Raw genomic sequence first — 19269 nt, forward strand, 5'->3', positions numbered from 1 at the left:
GGTCCCTTAACAAGTGGGAGGCAAACTGTTGTAATGCTTACACCGTTCACCTGATTTAGGTGTAAATACCCTCAAATTAAAGCTGACAGTCACGTGGTCGTTTCATTTCAAATCCATTATGGTTGTGTCGACGTCCCAATATTTATGGACCTGACTGTGTGTGTGTATGTATATATGTATATATATATATATATATATATATATATATATATATATGTGTATGTATATATGTGTGTGTGTGTGTGTGTGTGTGTGTGTGTGTGTGTGTGTGTGTGTGTGTGTGTGTGTGTGTGTGTGTGTGTGTGTGTGTGTGTGTGTGTGTGTGTGTGTGTGTGTGTGTGTGTGTGTGTGTGTGTGTGTGTGTGTGTGTGTGTGTGTGTGTGTGTGTGTGTGTGTGTGTGTGTGTGTGCGTGCGCGTGTGTGTGTGTGTGTATGTATGTCCAGGGAATTGCAGCACACAAGCTCCAATTTATTGAGCAAACAAAGCTTACAGCAAATGTTTTGGTTGACCACAACCTTTTTCAATGCTGATTAATACAAGTCATATATATATATATATATATGTATATGTATGTATGTATATATATATATATATATATATATATATATATATATATAATTTTTTTTTTTTTAGGTGTCATAAGTAGGAATATTGTTATTAGTTATATATATAGGTTCATTTAAAGTGAACCCAAACTAAGAATACAATATTTCAGAAATACAATCTATTTTCTTAATTATAATAATAAATAGCAGCCTTTTTTCAGCTGCATGATGACAAATATAAAATATTTTACATTTATTGGAGAAACCCCTCCCTTCCTTTCATATTGCCGGGACAGAATCCGGCAAGCTGGGGGAGTAGGTGGTGTCCGGCAATGGAGGAATTGCTAATGGCTGCCCCCAGTATAATCCTAGTTATGAAAAGAGAAGGGTGAAAAGCATGCACTGAAATGCTCATAGGCTTGAAGGAGTGTTTATTTATCTTTGTATGTGTCAGAGTGGTGCAACTAAGTATTTTGAATTAAAAAATGTTTTGGGTCCGCTTTAAAACGTTTTCAAAATGTACTGCTCAGATCACTATAAAGCCCAGTTGGTGCACTTCAAATCTGACCTGTGTGTGCTGTGATTTTATTATTCAGACTCGCGCAATGATCGATGCATCCGATGTGACAACAGCATGTTTAAAGTTATCGAGTTTGAAAAATATGGCGGAAGAGAGACGTTCAAGAACTGGAAGAAAAGCATTCGCTGTGCTGGGATGCCACTGGAAAAGCTCTTCCAGGTATTACTATCCCTCCAAACTAAGAGGACCTCCTCAGGCTTGCTGGTCAGGAGGAAGCCTTGCCACGTAATGATTTGTTTCATATAACTGTGTCCCTTTCCAGAATGTATATATACATAAAGAAGCTTTACTGTGTACTTGATATCTTTCTTTTTAAAATTGTTGGCATATTTTACTGAAAACACATTAAAGGGACTCTGAGCTCGGGCTAAAACCAACATTTGGACTTGCGTGGACCTTTATCCAGCCCACCGTAGCCTGCTAAGTCCCCGGTGTCCTCCTGGTTACTTTCCCGGTCCCTCTGGCAGCTCTGTTAATCGGCAGACTTTGGCCTGATGACACCATTGCGTGCCCCCGCCGCGCACACTTTGCATCATCACGCTGGCCGGCTTGAGAGTCCTGCACATGTGCGGTTCTCTAAGACTGAAATGCGCAGGATTCTCATGCCTGCCGGCGTGATGACACGTAGCGTGCGCGGCGGTGGCACAAGGCCAACTTCAGGTTGAAGTCGCTGAATACAGAGCCACCTGCGGGACCGGGAGAGGAGCCAGGAGGACACCGGGGGACCTCGTAGGTTACAGGGGACTGGAGGAAGCCCCTGGTAAGTCCAGATTGCGTTTTTAACCTGGCTTTAAAGGGAACCAGAGAGGATGAAGTATACATACCTGGGGCTTCCTCCAGCGCCATACGCACGGATCGCTCCCACGCCGCCGTCCTCCGCTGCCTGGATCCGCCGATACCGGGTCCCGTCATTACCGCCAGTCGGCCGGCGGACGCGGCCAATTCTCCGCATCACAGGGTGCTCTCTCCATACAGTTACGCATGTGGCTGCCTACTGCGCAGCCGCATGCGTACGGGTATGGAGGGAGCCCCTGGGATGTGGACAATTGGCCACGTCCCCCGGAAGTGACGGGCCCGGTACCGGCGGATCCAGGAAGCGGAGGATGGCGGCGTGGGAGCGATCCGGGCTTATGGGGCTGGAAGAAGCCCCAGGTATGTATAAAATCTTTTTCTATTTTAGCTGGCCATTCGTCTCTGGTTCCCTTTAAGCCATTAGCAGCTTCAAAGGAATTATTTCATTTAATAGATAAGCGCACTGCTTTTGACCTCAGTCGGCAGAACTCGTGCTGTAAATTCTTGGAATGCTTTGAGGTCTCTCTGCTAGCAGAAAATGTAGAAACTAAATGCAGAAGTCCTCTGTTATTGTCTCACACTGCCCCCTAGTGACAAGTGGCCATTATTACACATTAATGCAGCTCTAATTATTAGCAAAGAAATGTAACAAATAAGAAATAAGATAATGTGCTAAAATAAATTGGCCTGGAACACTTGCAAGCCTTTAAATAAATTGGCTGCTAAAAGGTTAAAGCCATTTGTTAGCTTGACTGACTATAATTCGATGTGAGAATGGTCTACTGCAGGATGGATAGATGCGTTCGTCTCACATAATTTACATCGTTTACTCAAGCACGTGGTCAGTCAAGGTTTCTAAAATGCAACTCTTAGAGTCCTCTGCATTCGTAGTTACAGTCTATCCCTCTAGGCTTAAATGGGAAAACACATTTTGCTTTTCTGCACGGTAACAGAAAAGTGTTTGGCTCTGGCATAATGAGCCACAGGTAGCCAGCCGTGTGACCTGGCCCTAATCCTTAGCCTTGGTATCATTTGGTGTAGACCAGCAATTTTGTCCAGCTAATAGTATTTTTTTTCCTTCTTTTTAAAACAGCAGGACTGACAAGCAACTGGTATTGTTTAAAAGGAAACATCCATATCCCTCTCAGTTAAGGTTCCCTTTAAATGATGTGCTAATGGGGACTAATGAGGACTAGTGATATTTGTTTCACTAGATCTAAACGCTGCCATTATTATCTTTGGTCTACAACTCATTTTTAAACCCAACTGATATGCAGAGTTTGTACCCACAACTATGCACTTGTTTTCTCTGTGCTATGCAACTAAGCACTTGTTTTCACTGCATGCGATTCAGTGTCCTTTCCAGATCATGTGTGATCATTGAATCATTGTGACATGGGCTTTCTCATACCAACATTTAGGAGGCATCCTCATACAATAATAATAACAGTAATATTTCTATAGCGCTAGTACTCAAAGCACTTATACAAGTCGAATACAATGGCTGAGCGGAGATTCTATCCATAAGATATTTCATACAGCATTTTTCAATCACTCTGTTTACCACAACACAAAATATCTTGTGCACCTGTCCACATTTTTGGACTGCTTTGTCCTTGAACTGACTCTATAGAGCTCAACATCTACTGTATACAGGTTTTTTTTTGGTTTTTTTTAACTTATTCCCTCCCACCCCCTAATGCTAAGTAGGACCCTTCAAACCATAAAACCCCCACCTTATGCTTTTCAAAATTTGTGAATGTCTCAGCGGTGGCTATCCATTTTCTTCTAGAGGGTGGCCACACTGTCAATGCAGCAGACCAGCACACTGCAGACTCTGGTGGGGAGAGCATAACAGTTGCAAGACTCACCCCATCCCTTCACCACTCAGGGAGGAGTGGCTTTTACTTCTCCAGTATATCACGTGATGGTGGTGGGCGTATTTTCTGCAAGTGATTTGGCAGAACGGGAAGATGGGGAAATAAGTATGGGGGGGGGGGGGAGTTAGGTCTCTTTTAGATGGACAGCTGAACAGTTTGCTTGCCCTGCAGTTAAGCATCCCGTCAGCTGCCCATGATGGCTATTTGGGCGCAATTTAAATGCAGCCGAATAGCAGCAGTTGTAACACCCCGTGTTTTAGTGCTTGACGCACGGTGGTCTTACTCAATGACAGAAAAATGCAAAATGATGAGTCTGAGTATGGACACAGCCATGCTCACATGCAACTTCATTGGGGGGGGGGGGTCTTGCCAACCACCAGCACTGAGTGCTAACTAGCGCACACTGGTGCACAAGAGCAGCTGACAGCCCTTATATAATTGTGTTGGTGTGTTTGTGCATTTCAATATTTTAGTGAGTTTCTGTTTTGTTTTGCTTCGGCAGGCTGGTGTTCTGAAGCCCCCCAGGTATAAAAGTAAGTGTCAAACAAGCAAGTTTTTTTTGGAGGTGAAGCAAAAGAGTGACTGAGGAGAAATGTATTTGGTATTACAATATTCCATTCAGCTGTGAGATACCTAAAAAAATTAATTCAGATGTAAAAATGCTATGAAACCATAAATCTCTTTATCTGGTGGAATTTGACTGACACATTTTATCATTTCCTATGCAAAACTTTACAGAAGCAAAATTTAAGCAATCCCAACATGACATTGGCATAGCATACTGGAGTGCTGTAAAAACAGCGGTGGAGATTTGGGCGCAACCTGCGCCGTAATAGGCCGTAATTACTGGTAGGGCTCAGTTAGTAATTTGGGCGCTGTGAAAAGATGAAACAAATTGCTATAAATTCACTGTAATTCGTCCACCAGCAATAGATAACAATAAGATTTCTATAGTGCTTCCATAGTACTCAAAGCGCTCTCTCAGATTCAGTAATTGGTAGTAGGATGAAGTATTAACACAACAAAAATAGATGGAAGCCAAATTACATCTTTCCCCACTATCCACTGTGACCTGGAGGGTGAATAGAAATTAACGTCGCCGGGACTTGGAGCAGGGTGAGCTGTTTTTCAGCTTTACCCTGCGCCCAAATCTCCCAGCAGCTTAAAGGACTTACGAGCCCAGTAAAAAAAAATGTCTTTACCTGTATGAAGTTGTAAGGCACGGAGGACGGCATCCGCGCCCTCCGTGCAGCTCCGTCGGGTCCCGCTGCCTTTGCTCCCCCCGGCTGGACCCCGACCCCACAGCCCGGGTCGGGCTCTCCTTCCTCCTCAAATATGGCCACCGGAGGAGGCCGCGGCTGCGCAGTCCGCACCGGTGCGAGTGCGGCTGCGCAGCTCTAGGGCCTCCCTCCCCGATCCACGCCAGAGCTGCAGCCACTAGGACACGCTCTATAGGCAGTAGTACTGTTAGGGAGTCTTGCCCAAGGTCTCCTACTGAATAGGTGCTGGCTTACTGAACAGGAAGAGCCGAGATTCGAACTCTGGTCTCCTGTTTCTGAGGCAGAGCCCTTAACCAGCACACTATCCAGCCACTCAGTAGAGCCTGGCAATTACATTTACTGGTAACTCCTGAGCAGTGGTGTATGGAGGGCCTGGCGGGATGACACCAGAGACGTGGCATGCCATTAACTCACCTGAGTCCAGAGATGTCCGACCTCCTCTCAGTGCTCAGCTCTCCCCCTAGTGCTGGCATCTCTTCCTACATGTGTGTAATCACGTAATGCAGGAAGACACATTGGGCGCTAGGGGGAGAGCTGAACGTGACAGGAGGACGCATCGTGGACTCCCTGGCGGATGTAGTAGGTGAGTTAATGGCACGCCGTGGCTTCTGCTTGCAATACTCTGCAGTAGTTAGTGTTAGGTGAAGGGGGGCTGCGGGCAGAGAAGGCATACATGGGGTGGGGGTACTTCATCAATGCAGAATCTGCTTACCCTCACTTTACTGGGAACCCGGTATATACTAGGCTACCTATTAGGGATGGTCGGAAATGCCAATTTCCGCTTCCGTGGAAAATCCGCTTTCCGCCATTGCCTATTTCCGCTACCAATTTCCGCACTGATGTCCAAGGTCTTTTTGAAAGATTTTTGTTCCCACTCTTCTGCTGAAAATATCCAAAAATTTTGGTATTTCTAGCACCTATGGGGACTTTGCTATTAACCTCTAAAGTCGGTGGCATACAGCATATCGGTAATTTGGATTTTCTGCATTTTACATTGCAGTCAATGGCCTCCGACTTTAGCAGTTAATAACAAAGCCTCCATAGGTGCTAGAAACAAAAACAACAAGAGAACAAGAGGAAAAAAAAAACTTTGAAAAACACCTTGTAGTTTTTGAGAAAATCATTGTTAAAGTTGGCGGAGATTTCCGCAAAAATTTGCCTACAGTACTACAGGGGTTGTCATTTAAAACCTAGCTCTGGATGTCAAATGCCCTAGGTATGCCACTGCTCCTGAGTAATTTGTGATAAGGAGCTGCCTGTATTGCATAGGGCTCATATGTATGTTACCAGAGAGAGTGATAGAGTGTGTGTGAGAGTGCCTGGTGAGCTGTTCAGGTAAAAGTCTGCTGTATTCATCTGACATGTTGTTTTATTGCACTAAAACCTCCTTTCTTTTTTACCTTTCATTCAGGGAAAAGAATAACTGTATGCTAGTGAGGATGGCAACATGTACTGGGCCCACATCAGTTCATCCTCAGCCAAAGTATAGATCCTGTTTCCTCAGGCAGGAAGTGACCATTCATTCAGAGATCCTGCAGTATGTGGACACAAATCCTATTTTATCTAAATATTGCCAAAGGCCTGCATGACCTCACTGGATGTAAGACCACAGCCAGAAGACTGGGCATCACAGCAAACAAACTCTTGCAGCAAGGGCTCGTATATGTGCCACTTTAAGGCGTATTTTTAAATTTTTTTTACAAATGCTTTTGGGGAACATGATGGTGTTTCGGGTTTTCTATGCACTTATCTTGATTTATTACCTGATTGCACTGACCATGGCTGCACTTGTGTAAATCATGTGAGCTGCGCTGCAGCGACCTGTCCGTCCATTATGACAGGCATTTAGGCGCGCTACAGCGACCTGTCCGTCCATTATGACAGGTGTTTAAGCACGCCTCAGCGACCTGTCCGTCCATTATGACAGGCGTTTAGACACGCTGCAGCGACCTTTCTGCCCATTATGACAGGCGTTTAGACACGCTGCAGCGACCTGTCCATTCATTATGACAGGCATTTAGGCACGCTACAGCGACCTGTCCGTCCATTATGACAGGTGTTTAGGCACGCTGCAGCGACCTGTCCGTCCATTATGACAGGCGTTTAGGCACGCTATAGCGACCTGTCCGTCCATTATGACAGGCGTTTAGACACGCTGCAGCGACCTGTCCGTCCATTATGACAGGCGTTTAGGCACGCTGCAGCAACTTGTCCATCCATTATGACAGGCGTTTAAGCGCGCTGCAGTGACCTTTCTGCCCATTATGACAGGCGTTTAGGCATGCTGCAGCGACCTGTCCATTCATTATGACAGGCGTTTAAGCGCGCGGGTCACTGATTTTCATTTTTGAAAGCCATCCAGTATAAAGCCATCCAGTATAATGCTTCCTATCCATTTCAAAGATTGCTTCCCAAAGTATAGCTCTGCATAAGATATGTAGAGGTACATTATGTACAATTTGACCACATTGGGGTGGTTGATTTTCTTTAAACCAAATTTATTACGGTCGTTTCCCTGTTACAGCTCTGCTCATTAGATTAGTGGCTGTTGGAGCAAATTTCCAGTCGGTAACTGCTAGGTACACAGCTCGTGATTTGAAAACAGTGGGGAGATGGAAGCAAAGAATGTACACATCACAGCACATTATGTCACAGACATAGGCTAGGTGCAAACCTGGGACAGATGCACAACGGTGTGTTACACTGCAGGGTGGCCTCTTGAGCGCGTCCCAGTGGCTGCAGCTCTTGAGTGCTTTGAGTCCAACAGGAGAAAAACGATATACAAATGCACATTGTTCCCCTCATTACCCCTCCCACTGGTTGCTGTGCGGTCCCCCCTTCATAGCAACAGAATGTGTTGCTAGGCTACGGCACTTGGGCCCTGAACGAGTTCCAATCCCTGGGGGGACAATATCTGTGTGTGTATCTACCTTTAGCCACATTAAGACAGCACTAGTGTATCTCAGAGTAGTGTTGGTGTTCAAATTCAGCATAGCTGATTCAAAATAACAAAATACTCCTGACAGCCGCTGTTCAGCACAGAGCAAGTGGACAGGGTCAGGAAGAGTTCACTGCCTTGCGGGTCACAATGCATTTCACCTGACTCCGATGCTTCTTCCTTCTGGTTTGGAAACACAATATGACTCACAAGCCAGTGAACTCCTTCTGTCTGCTTGTTCGGTGCTGAACAGCGGCAGTCGGGAGTATTAAGTGTTTCAAATTGACTATGCCTCAGAGGAAACAAAATATATTTTTTTAATCCTGCATTGTTACAATTAGCTGTTGTCTGTGGGTGACACAGACATAACATTGCTTTCCGCTGGATTGCGCCACTAGCGCTCCCTAGCAGTGGGAACCTTGCTGCTGTCAGCAGACATCAGAACACATCTCCGGCCATCAGTTCTCTGCATTATGAAACTTTTTGTTTTAGTTAGCCAATGAAAGCTATGGTTGTCATTTTTTGTGGGTTGCTTTCATTGTACCCTGTCATGCTTTCTACAAGTACAAATGCCTCTGTTGTTCATAGTTTATATTTTTAGGTAAATGTACTTTTTTTAATTTTTATATGTTCGCTTTGAAAGCAGCCGTTGTTCAATAATGCAAATAGCTTTGTAGGCTTAAGCAAGCAATACACTTAACAATTTTTCCCGTCAACATCCAGACGATTCAATTACTGTAATCAAATCTGCTGGTAATCGATGCCTGATCGATTTTCAGTCAAATCAGTCAATGCAACCAATGAAATATATTGACCAGTGGTGTATTGGGAGCAGTTAGACGGCAGATAGTATTGCACTGCATTGAACAGTGTAATGCTGTGGTTCAATGCATTGTAATACATTTCATGCTGAAATCTGAATCTATGATTAGTGTGTGGAAGGATTCGATTCTGCTCAGATTTGGTCTGAGAGGGAAATATCTGATGGTTGAATCTGTTGGCCATCTATAAGTGTATGGCACACATTACATTACGCCGGGACTTCAGCCAAAATGCCTTGCGCTTGCTTTGGATAATATGGGTAGAGCTTAAAATACTCATTGCGTTTTTATTGCTTTCTGTTAACTCATCTGGAAAATTGCCTTTTTACTTAAAGGATACCCGAGGTGACATGTGACATGATGAGACAGATGTGTATGTACAGTGCCAAGCACTCTAATAACTATGCTGTATTCCTTTTTATCTTTCTGTGCCTAAAAGAGTTAAACATCAGGTATGTAATTGGCAGTTCCTGTCTGAGTCAGGATTGGGTTAGACTACAGTGGGACCCTCACTGATAAGAAATTACAACTATAAAACACTTTCCTAGCAGAAAATGGCTTCTGAGAGCAGGAAAGAGATAAAAAGGGTCAATAGTTCATAGATTTTTAGCTCTGGCATACTTACCGTAAATGAACGTGTCATTGAGCAAAAACAATAAAACAGTAAAAACTTAAAAAGTAGATTTAAATATAGAATAAAACTGTGGCATATCTTAGAAGGATAATAGATACAATTGTTTGTTTCGTTAGTTTATTTTCACCTCGGGTGTCCTTTAATCTCAGACACATGACAGAATATTTAGGTGCGATCAACACTGCGAAACAAACGAAGCAAAAACGGTGCGGTAAGTGCACCCGCTGAGGAGGTGCTGCCGTCCGTGCTGTGTTGTTTACATTACCTGGCATTTCCATCCGCTGTGTTTGCGTTGCCACTCGGTAACTTCCATCCCCAATTTGTCCTGAAACCGATAAGAGACCAGAAGTAGCGTGGAGCTCCCTGTTGGATTGTAAGCAATTTAATGTGAATCCTACCTAGCAACAGGGAGGATTCTCATTGGTCCACCATGAACCAATGAGAATTTTCCCTGTTGCAGCAGGATTCCCATTGGTCTTTTACATGACAACTAATGAGGTGCCCCATGTTTCTTCTGGTCTCCGATACCCTGCTAGCTAATAATTACTGTCTTCCTCCTCCTAAACCTACAATAATACACTGTGGTGCTATTTACTATCTATTGTGTCTGGAGCTGAGGGCCCACCTCTTAATCGGTGCTGTGCTGGTAATGATTACCTCTATATGTGCTCTGAATCATTTTCAAACTGTTCTTATCCTCCTGTTTACATATCGGTGACACGGCAGCTGTCCTTGTAAACCATGGCTTGGGACTTGTGTAATTATTATATAATCAGTATTGAAGAAGCACTCGGGTGAGTAGCTCTGTAACTCTGCCACTGGTCATCATGAGGTCTGTAGGTAGTACAGGCACAGCTTGCTTATCTATAAAACACAGTCCTTTTATTTCATGGTATTTCTAAAGGTCCCTCCTTTGTCCTTCAGCCTCCATCTCCCCGATGCCTCTTCTCTGTGACCTAACAAGATGTACATGATCACGTACCGCCGGATCACGGAGGAGAAGCATCGAGGGGACGAAGACTGAAGAGCACAGACTGGAGCGGGCCAGCTGGACTGGTGAGTAGCGACTGCACTCTGCTGCTAGTACACTGCAGGGGCTCCGGGAAGTATAGCTGGGGGGAGACCTAGGGGGCCTTCACCGTAACTAGGACTCTGGGCAAATACACACTAGTGCCCGCCCCCTTTCGAGCAAGATCTTTGCGTCTGGTCCGATTGATCATTTTGATCGATTTTGGACAGACACAAAGGCCAAATAAAAATGTCTAGATAGGGCATGGAGGTAACTGCTCTTCATTGTTAATCCAGCACAAGGCATAAAATATGTTTTAAAAAAGTATTGAAACTGAAATTATTTAACTCAGAATTAGAGCAAAAGGCGTTGTTAATGCAAATCTGAAATGAAAATAAACCTAATCACTGACTATATAAGTGTTGTAGCAGTGGTGTATACAATGTTGAAGGTAACTCGTTCTTATTTTCCCCTTCAGATGTTACATTTTAACTCTGAAGTGTGCCGAGCAGCCATGTCACTGTGATGTAAAATCTGGATCAATCAGCTCCCAACAAAAATAAAAAATAAGCTTTTGCGCACTCTCATGTTATCAGGATTGTTTGTTCAGCCAGGTAAAATAGTTTGGGCTTTTATTTACTTTTCATGAGAGCTGCCATTGCGTTCTGCTGCAGTTACACTGCATCATTGGCATACAGAAAGCACTCAGTTCACTTACTCTTCCAATGAAAATAAATAAATGGTTAACATGGGGAGGTAGGATATGTATCCATGCTTTAAAGCAGATGAAGAAATATATTAAAACAAATTGAAAAAGTTACATAAGGACAGGGATGGTTTTAGTTATACGCTGCTGTTTTTATGCAGAGGCTGCCTGAACTTGAACCTAATGATGCTTGTTTTCTATTTTAATGAACTTAATTTTTATACAATCTTCACTGCCTGCCAAAAGTCATGGAGTACAAAGCTTACGCCCTGCTGTGCAAGTAATGGTGCTCAGAGTCTGGTAAACCAGGGTATGATACATAATGTACATATAAAGTATGTAGAAATACATGTGTCAATCAATAAAAATATATATTTTATGTTTGTGTTTAGTTTTTTTTATTAAATAGGTACAGCATTTGTAACTTTTTTTTGTCCTTTAAAAGTTATCAACTACAGAAATGTTTAAACATTCTCTAGCCAGCTGGCCAACCTATTCACCTACATCAGGGGTGTCAAACTCAAATACAAAGTGGGCTAAAATTAAACACTGGGACCTAGTCACGGGCCAACCTCAATACCTACTGGTCACCTTATAAAGTTCTCTCTCTTCTGGTGTCTAATGATCCCCCTTCAACCCCTATACAGTTCCTTGGTGTCTAGTGGTCCTCCCCTCATACAGTTACCCCCCATACAGGTGTCTAGTGGCCCCCACCCCTTCCCCTATACAGTTTTCTAGTGTTTAGTGCTTTCGCCTACCTCCCGCATATGGCTTCCCTGGTGTTCTCATAATGCAAAGTAAAGAAACCTCTTGAGGGCGAAATTGAATGGCTTTGAGGGCCAGATTTGGCCGCGGGCCGGGGTTTGACATGTATGACCTACATGAATGAGTTTTAAATGAACAGAAAGCAAATTATATGAATTACAGCTGCATGTATAAAGGCAGACATACATCAGATGATGATGGGCAGAGTCGACCAAGAGACAAATCTCTCTCTAATCGAATCTGATTAGAGAGAGATAAGTCAGCTGCCCATACACTGCAGGGCCGATTCCCGCTAAATTTCATGCTGAAATCGATCAGGAATTGGCTGCGCCTGCCACATTTGCCGCTGTTGCCCTAATGTATAAATGAGTATGAAATGTGTGAATTTATACATTACCTGTTCCGTGTCGCGGTGCCCGTCCTTCTGAATCCTCCGCTCTTTCACAGCCGTATACACACTGCCGGCGTGGGATGTGACGTCACACACACCGGTGAGCTATGCGCCAGCAGCGTGTATGGGGCCGCTCTTTCACAGCCGTATACACACTGCCGGCGTGGGATGTGACGTCACACACACCGGTGAGCTATGCGCCAGCAGCGTGTATGGGGCCGCTCTTTCACAGCCGTATACACACTGCCGGCGTGGGATGTGACGTCACGCGCCGGTGAGCTATGCTCCAGCAGTGTGTATGGGGCTAACAGAAGAGCTGGTATTCGGAAGATAGCCGAACACTGCGACACAGGACAGTAATGTATAAATGCACACGTTCTTTATACATTGCGGGAACAGAGCCAGGGGTCTCGTCGTGTTCGTAGCTCCTCCCATTATTGGGTGCTGGGCACCCGATCGAGAAAGTCGGCCCGACATCTTGCAGCATGTATGACCCGTATATGTGACCAATATATGCCCAAAATTGGTCGCAGTGTTGGTCAGGCATGCACTTGGCAGCACCGATTTTCATCCGATTCTGATTATAATAATCGGATTGTAGAAGCGCATGCAAAGTGCGAAACGGCCGTAAGGCTCCTCTGTGCCCAGCACCCACCACCACCGCACAGCCTTCTTTAATGGTATGTCTACCTTCATTACACTATTGATGATGTGATATGTTACCACCCTTTGGAATAAACGACAGTTCACAGCAAGTGCCGACTGATCCACTTTGTTCCTTTATCTGGATCCTCTGTACATACTTAAGTCTGAGCACGCTGTCTGCACCAAAGAGTAAGAAGGCCTGCTTCCTGCCATTTCCCTTATGTACGCAGAGAGTACTGTAGTGCCGACTCGTTTCCCTGCCTAGCCCTTCCCGGGGTTAAACTTACCCAGCAGCCTTCTCCCTTAACCTGTCCCATGCTGCGTTCCAAGCCGCGTCACGTGACTACAAACACTTCCTCCTTCCGAGTTGAAGGAGGAAGCGTAGTAGTCACGTGACACGGCTTGGAACGAGGCGTGGGACGGGTTAAGGAAGAAGGCTGCTGGGTAAGTTTAACCCCCCTGCACACACCTGCTCAGCTGCACTAAATAGGAGGATGAAATCTGAATGAAACTTATTCGGATTTCATCCAGAGCTCATTACTAGTAAACACATCCAATTTTGATTGGCCAATTTTACCACTTCCATGTGGTTTGAGGGCCAACAGATTTTGAATGCTATGTACAGATTGTGTAGGTAAAACTCTCATACTCGGTGGAAGAGTGTATTCACATTATGGGACATGTCACCCAGCAGGGATCAGGACTTAATGCCTTGGGAGATATTTCAGGGCCAGGGCTGTACAGACATGTCACTATGTCACAGTTGGTATGTGGAGAGGGGATGGGGGGGTAGAAGACCAACAGAGCAGCGCACGAAGAGCGTCATATGGTGGGCGGAGTGTGTGGGGAAAACTATGCTCCTCCATGCGGAACACTGGCCGAGGCAAAGAGGGGCATCGGGATGCTGTACACGCACTAGATTCTAACCAGCCGAGTTTAACCAAATGAGGACCGACGCAGTACAAATCTACATCCAGCAGGTGGTGCTGCCGCTCTGACTGGACGTAGATTTAACGTTCTCGAAAACAAAGCGTCCCGCCACGATCGTGCGCACCCGAGAGTGGAGATTAACCTCCTTGGCGGTTAATTTTTTCTGCAAAAATTGCAGAAATCCAATTTTAAAAAAAAAAATTTTTTTATGTTTCATGTAAAGCTACCAGAGTGGTAGCTACATGAAACTCCACTAGAGGGCGCATGTGTCCCTCTAGTTCGATCGTCGCCGGCAACAATAGCAAACAGGGGAACGTGTATATAACGCGCTCCCCTGTTTGGCTTCTCCTGTCGCCATGGCGACGATCGGAATGACGTCCTGACGTCTCCGATCCAGCCCATAGCGCTGCCCGGAACTCATTGGTCCGGGCAGCGCAGGGCTCTGGCGGGGGGGGCCTCTTGCGCCGCTGCGTGCGGGCGATTGCCGCAGAGCGGCGGCGATCAAGCTGTACGCGCGGCTAGCAAAGTGCTAGCCGCGCGTACAGCACTTTACAGTATGAAAATCGCCCCACCAGGGGCTGAGATCTCCCCCTGCGCGGCATAGCCCGAGCTCAGCTCGGGCTAACCGCCAGGGAGGTTAAGCTGTCACATGACAGCTGACACGTGATCACTACGATCGCCGGCTGATCGTAGTGATCACTGTTAGTGATGCAGCGGTAGGAGGGGAAGAAGAGGATCCACTCACCTTCCTGATGTTCCCCCGATTATCGTCACTCCCCTCCGCTCTGGCCAGCAACCCTGCTCGCTCTGACTCTGTCGGGTCCTGGCTTGATGACGTCATCAAGCTGCAACCCGGAACTTAGAGTCAGTGCAAACAGGGATACCGGCCAGTGAGGAGGGGGATATAACTGCTCATCACTGGAGTCTGGGAGGTGAGTAAAGGCTGCAGGCCACACTGGGGACACCATACCTACGATTTGGCTGCCTGACCCCCCCAAACACCCCCCCCCCAAAGGTATAATGTACTGGTGTCTAAGGGTGGGGGGGGGGGGGGTTAGGCTGCTGGTCCCCAAGAGGTTAATCTAGTGTATGTACACAAGCTTAAAGCTAGGTACACGTAAACAACCACTGTTGCCCAGCAGGGATTGGAACTTGATCCTTCGGGCGACAGTTCATGGCTGATACAGTACAGATGTGTCTCTAGCTTGCGGCCTACCAACACATTATGTGCTGCATACACAGAAGATTCTCAGCAGAGGAGGTCTTTAACAGCTGTCTCAGCAGGCTTTAACCATGACGGTATACATCCGCAATCACGTGGGTACTCGCCGCCGTCTGTTAGTGGGGAGATACATTAAAGGGATACTGTAGGGGGGTCAGGGGAAAATGAGTTGAACTTACCCCGGGGCTTCTAACGGTCCCCCGCAGACATCCTGTGTTGGCGCAGCCACTCACCGATGCTCCGGGCCCCGCCTCAGGTTCACTTCTGGAATTTCAGACTTTAAAGTCTGAAAACCACTGCGCCTGCGTTGCCGTGTCCTCGATCCCGCTGATTTTATCAAGAGCGCACAGCGCAGGCCCAGTATGGTCTGTGTCTGCGCAGTACACTCCTGGTGACATTAGCGGGAGCGAAGACACGGGGGTGCAGGCGCAGTGGTTTTCTGACTTTAAAGTCAGAAATTCCAGAAGTGAACTGGAGGCGGGGCCGGAGCATCGGTGAGTGGCTGCGCCAACACAGGATGTCTGCGGGGGACCATTAGAAGCCCCGGGTAAGTTCAGCTCATTTTCCCCCGACCCCCCTACAGTATCCCTTTAATGGGAAAGCAGTTCCCATTCATTAATCTAAGTCCCCGTCAGAGCCGGGACAAGAACCTCCAGCACCCAAGGCTGAGACACCAAAGTGCGCCCCTCCATCCCTCCCACTCCAGCCGTCACACACTGATTGCTTTTTGTATAGAGAGCAACCAGCACTCCTGTAGATTGAAGTTGCGATGTGCCAGGCTGAAGGGACTCACAGCACTCAGGTCCCAATCACGTCTTTGAACAGAAATTGAAGCCGGCACCATCAAAGTATTATGCTCTTGATTGTCTTTAAATAAACCTAAAGAGCATAATACTTTGATGGTGCCGGCTTCAAACACTGATTGCTATTAGACTAAGAGGTGCCCCAGGGCCCCCCCCCCAACACTTTAATCTCTAGTTATCTGGCTTGAAGTTCTAAATATATAGACAGTAATAGGTATCACGTGTAATAGTCTGACTACTATTACATTTACTATATCAAAAATGTATATAATATAAAAAGAGGACAAACATTTAAAAACAAAAGTGTGTTGCAGAGCCTGGATTAATCACATTCCTGGCCGGCCAGTACATCATACACACTAGTCCAATCAGCCCATCCAAACAGCCTAGCCTAACTGTGATTGTAGCAGCGCTGCTTTAAATAGTATAGGGGCGCTGGGTGGTAGTTCATATAGCTTAATCATAAGCAGTCCCGGTCCGCTTCGCAAATCTCATAAACCTACGTAGAATAGAAGGCTGGTAAAGCTATAATAAATGTTCTCTGCACCAATTTTAAGCTTCATCGCGGCTATGCTTAGCTAGCTGGTTGCACATATAAAATGATTAGATCTCGCCAGCGTCTTCACTCGTATGGCAGCACTGCTTGTTCCACAAGTAGGTCTCTGGCAATGTTGGGGCCCTTCGATTCTCTGTTGCAGTCACTGCCATGTATCCACTTTTCTTATTTCCCTCTGCTTCAAACACAATAGGGGAATGATAGCTGAGTGAGTTGTGCGCCCCCTCCTACTCTGCGCTCTCTCGCCTCTGCCTCGGCCCGACTCTTGTCCCTGTGTCAATGATCACCGGCATCAATGAGATGCGTGCGTCATTGTATCTTCTGGAGTAATACGGCCATGCATTACTACCTGTTTAGCGTACTTTTAGTATGCTAATAGGAAATAATGCGTGAGGATATATTGTGGCCAAATAGTAAAATTACACCTACATTCATTTTTTTTTTTAAATAAAAAGACCTACCATTACATTTGAAATTAACCTATTACCTCCCACCCTCTCCCATAGTTACATAAATAAATGATACTAGCCAACCCGCGTCGTAGCATACGCCGCATCTATCTATCTAATAGAGTACGTGCCTCAACCTTGAAGCAAGAAGAAGTAGGCTTTCCATGAGAAAATGTATGCGTGCTCAAACACCAAGTTTAACCCTAGCAAGTCTGGCTTTGCAAATCCGGCCTAATTGGCTATTCATGAGGCAATGCTCATGCAAATATGCATTTGCTTTCGCATGCCAAACTATGCAGGGTCAAAAAACCAATACTGCAAAGTGCTCTCTCGCTGCCTGGGAACCACAGCGGCACCCCGGAGTGGGAGGCTGGGTGGCGCAGCCGCCCCCCCCCCCCCCCCCCAAGCGTGGCCAGCGCTGGGGAGAGCCGTCCGCACCCACCTCCTAGTATTAAAAACAGCCACTTACCTTAACGTCCATTGGGTTCTGCTACATGCGCATTAATTTTCTCATGGAAAGCATTTTGTACAGTTTGTATCCTTTGGAGGCAGGTGGTGGATGGCTTGCTACGGTGGTGTGAACCCTGGAGTGAGTGCGCCTCTCCTCCGACACCCCCCCCCCCCCCCTCTGGAGTGCTGTATGTGAGCCAGCCCTGAGCTCTAAAGCTCGGGGTGACCCATGCTTCTCTCCTTTCTCATGTGGTGCCCCCAAATTAATGCGCATGTAGCAGAACGCAATGGACGTTAAGGTAAGTGCCTGTTTTTAATATTGGGAGGTGGGTGCAGACGGCTCTCCCCGGCGCTGGCCACACTTGGGGGGGGGCGTCCACGCCACCCAGCCTCCCCCTCCGGGGTGCCGCTGTGGTTTCCAGGCAGTGAGAGAGCCTGGGACCCTGCGGTCCCCCCAGTTGTATAAAAAAGGGGCATTGGGAATCCTCCCCGTGGCGCTCCTGGAGGCCTGGAGCACACCAAAAACTGCTAGCAGATCCGCAAAATGCTAGCAGATTTTAAAACGCTTTTTCTTATTTTTCTGTAGCATTTCACCTAGCATTTTGTGGTTTTGTAAAGCGTTTTTGGTGTAGTAGATTTCATATATTGTTACAGTAAAGCTGTTACTGAACAGCTTCTGTAACAAAAACGCCTGCAAAACCGCTCTGAACTGCCGTTTTTCAGAGCGGTTTGCGTTTTTCCTATACTTTACATTGGAGGCGGAAACGCCTCCGCAATCCAAAAAATGCCTCACCTCGGGAGTATACGTTTCAGCAAAACGCCTCCCGCTCTGGTGTGCACCAGCCCATTGAAATACATTACCCAAGCGTATCCGCAGCCGCAAGTGGATCGCAAAACGCTGCCGAACCGCTCTGGTGTGCACTAAGCCGGATAGTGCTAATGTAGCATGTAGCAGGGTGACTGCTTTGTGGTATTGGTTTGTGCATTCATTTGCATGAGCATTGCCTCATGAATAGCCAATTAGGCCAGATTTGCAATGTCAGACTTGCTAGGGTAAGGCCTATTTTCCATGGACTGTGAATAGGCAGTGAAATGGCTCTCAAACTCTCACAACTGCTCACTGCTGCCTGGTAACTGCTCACTGCTGCCTGGTAACTGCTTGCTGCTGCCTGGTTACTGCTTGCTGCTGCCTGGTAACTGCTTGCTGCTGCCTGGTAACTGCTTGCTGCTGCCTGGTATCTGCTCACTGATGCCTGGTAACTGCTCACTGATGCCTGGTAACTGCTTGTTGCTGCCTGGTATCTGCTCACTGCTGCCTGGTAACTGCTTGCTGCTGCCTGGTAACTGCTTGTTGTTGCCTGGTATCTGCTCACTGCTGCCTGGTAACTGCTTGCTGCTGCCTGGTATCTGCTCACTGCTGCCTGGTAACTGCTTGCTGAGCACACAGCTCAACAGTCCGTGGAAAAGAGGCCTTAAACTTGGTGTTTGAGCACGCATAAATTTTCTCATGCAAAGTACTTCTTCTTCTTGTTTGAAGGTTGAGGCATTTAGTCTATTATATATATAGATAGAAGATAGATAGATGCATATAAAAAAAAAGTCAAATTAAAAAAAAAAAACATAAGTAGTTACCTTAGGGACTTTTTAATATGTATGTCAAAAATGTATACAGGTAGTCCCTGACTTACGAACGCCCGACTTAAGAATGACTCGCCGATACGAACGACATGGATTCTGTGTTCCCATGGGAACAAGTCAAAAAATGTTTTTTCAAATTGGACTTGTAGTTTTTGAGAAAATCGATTTTAAACAATTCAAAGAAAAAATGGCTTTTAAACTTGTATAAGCAGGTACAGGGGGCAGAGGTGGACA

The 19269-nt window shown here is 46.1% G+C and overlaps 1 protein-coding gene across 1 annotated transcript in view; it reads left to right on the top strand.

Annotated features, from left to right (window-relative positions):
• The window catches only part of LOC137563895 (nuclear body protein SP140-like protein), a 61890-nt gene extending 50325 nt beyond the window's left edge, over positions 1-11565 (top strand). The window contains exons 13-15 of the mRNA XM_068276960.1: positions 1143-1285; positions 4301-4331; positions 6490-11565. Coding sequence (XP_068133061.1) covers positions 1143-1285; positions 4301-4331; positions 6490-6512 — 197 coding nt within the window. The 3' untranslated portion in view covers positions 6513-11565. The remainder of the gene's footprint in view (positions 1-1142; positions 1286-4300; positions 4332-6489) is intronic.
• The last annotated feature ends 7704 nt before the right edge of the window (positions 11566-19269 follow it).

This window comes from Hyperolius riggenbachi, chromosome 1 (genome assembly GCF_040937935.1).
Source record: "Hyperolius riggenbachi isolate aHypRig1 chromosome 1, aHypRig1.pri, whole genome shotgun sequence".
Lineage (NCBI taxonomy): Eukaryota > Metazoa > Chordata > Amphibia > Anura > Hyperoliidae > Hyperolius > Hyperolius riggenbachi.